This window comes from Pelecanus crispus, chromosome 3 (genome assembly GCF_030463565.1).
Source record: "Pelecanus crispus isolate bPelCri1 chromosome 3, bPelCri1.pri, whole genome shotgun sequence".
NCBI lineage: Eukaryota > Metazoa > Chordata > Aves > Pelecaniformes > Pelecanidae > Pelecanus > Pelecanus crispus.
The window spans coordinates 132,283,249-132,290,093 of NC_134645.1; the positions used below are offsets into that span (position 1 = coordinate 132,283,249).

Here is a 6,845-nt window from a genome sequence, read left to right on the forward strand (position 1 = left end):
TCTGTAACCCAGCAGACGGAGGTGAGGAGAACCACTCCCTCCAGGCCAAACAATACTCATTCCACCTCCAGCAACCAAGGGCTGAGGGGATTCCCAAGCTCGAGACTGCATCCAGACCATCACGTCAAACAGCCACCAATGGACCCACTTCAATTTTCTACTTTCATTCTGAACCCATTTATATTTCCCCCTCCAAAAGTTCCCAGGACAGCAAGTTTTACAGCATGGAAATGATTTTTATATCTCTTGCTGCCCGATGATTTCTGGACCCCGTGTCATGGAAATGACTGCAGGAGTTGGGGTGGGGTTGTTGTTGGGGCAGTTTGTTGGTTTTAGTTGTTTTTTTGTTTTGTTTTTTTTTTTTTTAATAATTCACCTGCTCCATGCCAGGAGTCAGATAGGGACTGAACCCACAGCCCGGGCACAGTATAACCAAAATTCCAAGTGGATTGCTGCTCCTGCAAGCCAAGCTATAGATGTGAGACAGTAAAGGAACATAAGGAAAAAGCAAGCCAGTGCTTTCAACTGCTGTAGTAACACTCTTTTTTTGGACCCCAGAAACCACTTGTTTTTCCAACTTCATTGCAACCACCATACAGCTAAAAGCATTTTCACAATTCAAAGCTTAATTTGCACCTAGCTTGTTTTCCCATATCTATCAAGTTTTTCCCCATTCTTTATCTGGGACTCCTTCCTTCCCAACATTAATATATCACAATCATGGGCAAACAAATCCTCATAAGATGTGAGAAGAAACTTGTTACATTTACTATTTTCAGTACCTGAGGAATGATTTTTTTTGAAAAATTTCACTGCTTAAATGTACCAACACGCAACGATTCCAAAGCAAGTGCTTAGCAACTCAGAATCACTTCTAATAAATGCCAAAGAAATTAAAAAAAAAAAAAAACACCCAAACCTGAGAAAAAAAAAAGGATTTTACCATAAAGTAGCTTTCATATACCTTTGCATTTAAAACAACACAGTTTTGCACACTCCTAGCACAGCTTTGGCATCAAGACCTCGCTGTGTTCAGAATAAAATATGGGGTGATCAAACCTCAAAAATCATACTGCCTTTTCTCCTCCCCCCCACCTTTGGATTTGTAGAGTTGCAGTCAGCGTGAGCAAAGAGCAGAAATACAGAACACAACAGCATCCATGAAAGCTTTACCTGCACCAGTAGCGTTCGGAGGGAATCTCGCAATGATCGCGCACGCTTTGTTCTCTCAAGCACATTACTAGAGGTAGTCAGATTTCATGGGAAAACATTTTTTGTGACTCATCTTAATTTGCATTGTACTTAGTCAAACAATAGCAATTATACGCTCGAGTTCAGTTTTGACATTCAAATTTTTAGACAGACATCCTTGCAGGAACAGCCCTCTCCGCCCGCCTGCGCCCAGGCAGAGGCCAGCGCTGTACCTGCCAACCCCGAGCAGCTTCGCAAAGCGCGCCCGCAGAGCTCCCACAGATCGTTTTTCGAGGGTTCACTTCAAGCTGTCATCTACTTGAGATGTCGAACGCCAATAAAGAATTACTCAAGAAAATTAAGGTCTCAAGTATACATTGACTGGAAGCTACTTATAGAATCATCGAATTGTTGAGGTTGGAAAAGCCCTTTAAGATCATCCAGCCCAACCATCAACCTACACTGCCAAGTCTACTCTAAGCCAATCAAGGGTAGACTAGACTAACATTTGTAGTATTAAAGAAAATCTGCCAGTAGCATGAGCGGCAGCAGAGAAGCTACTCACGTTAGTAGCGTTTGGGGAGCGGGGAGAACAGGCAGCAGCCCGTTTTACGAGAAGCCTCCAGTACTCAGCGCTTAAGAGCACCAGGGAGCAACACTGCTGCTCAGAGGAACAGCTACCACCCATACACCCAACCTAACTGTAGAAAATCCCTAGAGCACGACTGAAAAGTCACCACAATTTTTCAAAAAAAAAAAAATCCATAAAAATGATTTTTGCACCAGAGAATTACTGAAGAGCTATTAAAAATAAGAATGGTTCGTGATAGACTAAGTCTTCTAATAATTTATTCCCTTTCTACCTGAAAACAGCAACGCAGCATTTGAGGACAAGGCCCCTGCTCTCTCCAGGGAGGTTACGATGACTTAGGGATTCTTGCAGAAGAGCCATCTGGGCGATTTATAGTACCTCTAGACAGGGTAATGAAATCAGTCACACAGGCACCTCCTCACATCCAAAAGCTCAACTGCTGTTTTAGCAGGAAATATTAGATTGAAGCCATTCAAAGTCAAATGTTAAGGAGAGTATACTGAATTACACGTATAGCAAATTATATCCAAGCTGCCGTCATGGATCGTGCTTAATCAGCCCTTAGAATGCGTAAATCGAAAGTAAGCGAACACAAGTTACTAATGTGAAGTAGGAATGCGTTATTATCGTACCTGCACTTACATATGCAGACAAGCCTTTGGTTTTATAGCATTAAAACACTTCCCCTCACTCGCCTTTTATATACGTGGGGTGGTTTCAATATTCTTCAAGACCCGCCTTTTCCCACAAAGGCTAGAAAGACCAACCCAGTCCCTGCTTACAGCCATCAGAACTATCGCACATTTTTACACGCTTGCCTATCTCAGGTTCTCGGTGGAGCCCAGTGTAAACACAGAAGCATGAATCAGAGCTAACAAGCTACCAAGTATTAGCATTATTTTTTTTTAAATATAAGGAGAGATTCAGCCAATAAGCCAGTCACCTTCAATGTCATCTACTGTGTACACAAGTGCTTTGGAAATTGTATTTCCTTGTCGCTACAGGTCGAAGACTCCACCTGAGGTTTTTCCTGAAACTCTCCTCTTCCGGCTGCAAAACCAGCCCAAGTTGGGCAGCTACCACAGCGGGATTTATCGCAGCAGGTACCACCAGGCAAAGCACTTTTTCAGGCTCCGTGTCACATTCCTGGATTGCCATTGCTGCCATCACCGCTGCAGCGGAGGACAACCTGAGAAAGTCTAAAAACCGTAGTTACCGGTGGTAATTTGAGATAATGTATTTTCAGCCAGATGCCTCAATGGCTTTGTTGTAGTAATGCGGAGAACGACTAAGCGGACAGGTGGCTTAACCCAGTTCAAGATTCTTCCATCACGGATGGGCTGTAGAGTCTCCCTTTCAGCTGACACTGCTTGCACGGACACTTTCCCACCAGGATTCCTCATTAACCAATTACTTAGAATCACAGAATCATCGAATCGTTTAGGTTGGAAAAGACCTTTAAGATCATCCAGTCCAACCATTAACCTACACTACCAAGTCTACTCTAAACCAATCAAGGGTAGACCAGACTGAACCATGTCCCCAAGTGCCACCTCTGCCCGTTTTTTGAACACTTCCAGGGATGGGGACTCCACCACCTCTCTGGGCAGCCTGTTCCAGTTCTTACAGAATCTACTTACAGAAGCCCCAGGGAAACAATACATAACTGCCCAACTCTTTGGGTAGTTAAGCACCCAGAATTCAGCACCAGACGGGAAAAAAAATCTATTTGTACCCCAAAATCTGCTGAATTCCACCGTGAAGACGCAAGCCTGGCGCATTCTGACACACCAGCCAGCCATCACGCAACGTTCACAGCTACCGTACCTAGGCATTTAGTTCAGAGTTTAGGAAATAAGACTTGTTTGCCTTCCAGTGTACGTGCACTACAGTTTCTTTTATGTACACCAGAAATACCTACTGGTCTACATTGGTCTGACTGTTCAGAAATGCTTCCAAACTCTGCACGTGCTCACTCGCTACTGAACCTGATGATACTCTGCTTGAACGCTCAAAACCTGCAGTGATACAAAGAACTAATTCCTCAAAATCACTAAATGCAAGAGTTCTCTGCAGCAAGAGCCACCGTATATCCACTGACTTCTTAACTAAGACATCGACTATTTTTAACTTGGCGAATTGAAATAAACCTTCCCAGCAAACTCTGACAGCAACAAACGCCATGTGATCCAGGCGAGAATTTGCCAAGCAGCGCAGAATTACACTACGGCCACAGCAGCAAAATAAATACAGGCTTCGACAGGCAAGGTATGCGATGTTAAGAGACAAGATAAGGCGACCATCACACACCCACCCCCAAAACAATTAAGCAAAACCCCGAGTTGAGGCCCTAAGAGCTTTTAGGTAACCATTGTGCCTTGACACTTAGTTGTCCTGGCTATACTTGCCTTCACTTTAAATTACCCAAGCCTTGCTTAAGAGCAACTTTTTATGCCTTGTAGTCCGAGCTGCAATTTTCAGGGTGACGTTTCGACACTGATGAGGAAGTACACGGGAGGATACTTACGCCTAGCACTAAGATTTACACCATTTGCACTGATACTCTGTGTTCTCCTACCCTCAGTGAACACCTGTATGGCCAATCATTTAAGGGATTTCCATCAAGGGGAAAAAGCCAGATTCAATTCAAACCACACCCCACCCCCAAAAAAAAAAGATTTTCTTTTTTCCAGATGTGGTGGGTATCTGCACGTCACACCAGCGGGTACTGCAAGAAAGAGCAGAGGCGTGAATTCTCTTAAACTGCCAGAGTCGGTCACCAAGGTTAGAAGCTGCTGACCTGAACTCTTCATCTGCAAAACAAGACGGTGTTCAGGAGAAGAAAACCAAAACCCTCCGATAAACCTAAGGAGAAAGGATGCTAGGCACAAGGCCTGCCTCACGGCGTAGACGAAATAGGAAGAGGAAAGCCGAGGAAAATACACAGCTCTCCTCCGCGATGGCGGGGGAACTCCCGTAGTCGGAGCCGCGCACCGACGAAGGGCTGAAGTCAGCTTTGCCAGAAGGCCGGCGGCTCAGTCACAAGCGAGGGGAAGCAGAGCTTTGTTGGGTGAGAAAACAGACCCCACCCACAAGTGCAATCATTTCTGCTAAGCCACATCAAGAGCGGCGAAGATACCGCGCAGGGACGAGGGATGGCAGCCCCCCCTGCGCGCGGCGGGGGTAGAGATCAGCCAGGGACGGGAGGAGCCAGGTGGGCTCTGGCAGAGCGTTTGGGGGACGAGCAGCCAAGGCAGCCCCCGAGGGAGGGAAAGAGAGGGTCGCCCAGGGTCACGGGCAGCGGGGGGAAAAACTGCTGCGCTCGACGCCGGAGCGAAAGCGAATCATCCCTCCCTGCAGCAGGGGCGAAGCCGGTGTCGGGCGTGACCAGGGCGGCCGGCTCGCCGAGGATTTTGAGGCCACAGCGAGAGCAAGGAGGCGAAAAGTGGGGGACACACACGGACAGGGGGTCCCTGGGGCCCCTCGGCCGCAGGGGCCTGACACAAGAGGAGAAAACACGGCCCAACGCCGCCGGGCGAGGCGGGGAGCGGGGCTGCAGCCCCCGGGGGCCGGGAGAGGCCTGCAGGAGCCCGCCGGAGCGGGGACGGGGGCTGGGGGGGGGCTCCGCTACGGGGAGGGCCCGGCCAGGGGGGAGCGGAGCCCCGGGGGGGGGGGGCGGGGGGGGAGCGGAGCTCGGGGGAGGGGGAGCCCCGGGGGGGGGGGAGCCCCGGGGGGAGCGGGTCGGGCACTGACCGATGGTGGAGATGAAGGTGGTGTTGAAGGCATCGTCAGAGAAGCGGAAGAGCACGCAGGTCTTGCCGACCCCCGAGTCCCCGATGAGGAGCAGCTTGAAGAGCAGGTCGTAGGTTTTCTTCGCCATGGGGAGGCGCGGCGGCCGCCGCCGCCCGCTCCGGCCCCCTGCTCGCCCCCTTCGTTCACCGGGCGCCCCCGCCGCGGCTCCGCCCGCCCACCCCGGCCGGCAGCACCGGCCGCGCCGCTCTGGAGGGCGGCGGCGAAGGAAGAAGAGGAGGAGGAGGAGGAGGAGGAGGAGGAGGAGGAGGAGGAGGAGGAGGAGGAGGGGGCCCACAAAATGGCTTCCTGTCGCGGGGCGGCCCCGGCGCCTCGCGCGCTCCCCCGCGCCGCCACGGGCCCGCTGCTCCTCACGGGGAGGCGGCGGCGCCCGGCCTCATAACCCCCGCGGCTCGGCTCGGGGCGGCTCCGTTCGGCTCCGGGCGGCGGCGGCGGCTCCGGCTCCTCACAGGCGGCTGCCGAGGCTGCGCGCGCCGCTCGGTAAAACCGCGCAGGCCTCCGGGCGGCGGCGGCGGCGGCGGCGGCGACGGCGTCGTGCGCGCGCGCGCGCGCCCCCCTGACGTCAGCACGCAGGCCCGCGCGCGCCCCCGCCTGGCGGCTAACGGGGCCGAGAGCGCGCGCCCTGGACGTCAGCACGCACGCCCGCGCACCCTCCCCCCCGTCTACCGGAAGTCCCGCCTTCCCCGGCCTTCCTTCCCGGGCTCCCATTGGGTGCGCCCGCCTGCCCGTCTCGCCTCTTCCCCCCCCGCCGCTGACGTCACGGGGTGGGCAGGGCGTGGGACGCCCCCTGGCGGCGGGCGGGGTGAGGGGGCGCCGGGCCCTCACAGGGACCCCGGTCCGGTCCCGTTGTGTCCCCGCTGGACGGGCCCCGGGCCCAGCGGCTCCTCCGCGATGTCCCCGGGCGCCGCCAGCCCCGCCGCCGCCCCCAGCCCCCTCAGGGACCCGCCAGCCCCGGCCCAGCCTCACCGGGCCACCGGTGCCTCAGGCCGCAGCCACCGGTGGCTCCGCTCAGGCCGCGGGGCCTGGTCCCTGGGCAGCCCGGGGAAGGCACGGGGCGGTCAGCACGGCCCTGCAGCGACCGCCCGCCAGCCGAGAGCCGCTCTGAGCCCAGCGCCGGCTGGGGACGGGCACGGCCATGGCACTGGCACCAGGAGACCAAGGATGAACCGGGGCCCTGAGCTCAACAGCCCAGCAGCACCTGTCAGCAGCTGGAACCGGGCCCTGCAAAACCAGGAGCAAAAACCAGGCAAAC

At 53.6% G+C, this 6,845-nt stretch overlaps 1 protein-coding gene across 2 annotated transcripts in view; it reads right to left on the reverse strand.

Moving 5' to 3' along the window:
• RAB10 (RAB10, member RAS oncogene family) overlaps nt 1–5,684 on the reverse strand; it is a 52,966-nt gene extending 47,282 nt beyond the window's left edge. For both annotated transcript variants that reach the window (XM_075708603.1, XM_075708602.1), the window contains exon 1: nt 5,537–5,684. In XM_075708603.1, coding sequence (XP_075564718.1) covers nt 5,537–5,663 — 127 coding nt within the window. In that variant the 5' untranslated portion in view covers nt 5,664–5,684. The remainder of the gene's footprint in view (nt 1–5,536) is intronic.
• Nucleotides 5,685–6,845: the final 1,161 nt, after the last annotated feature.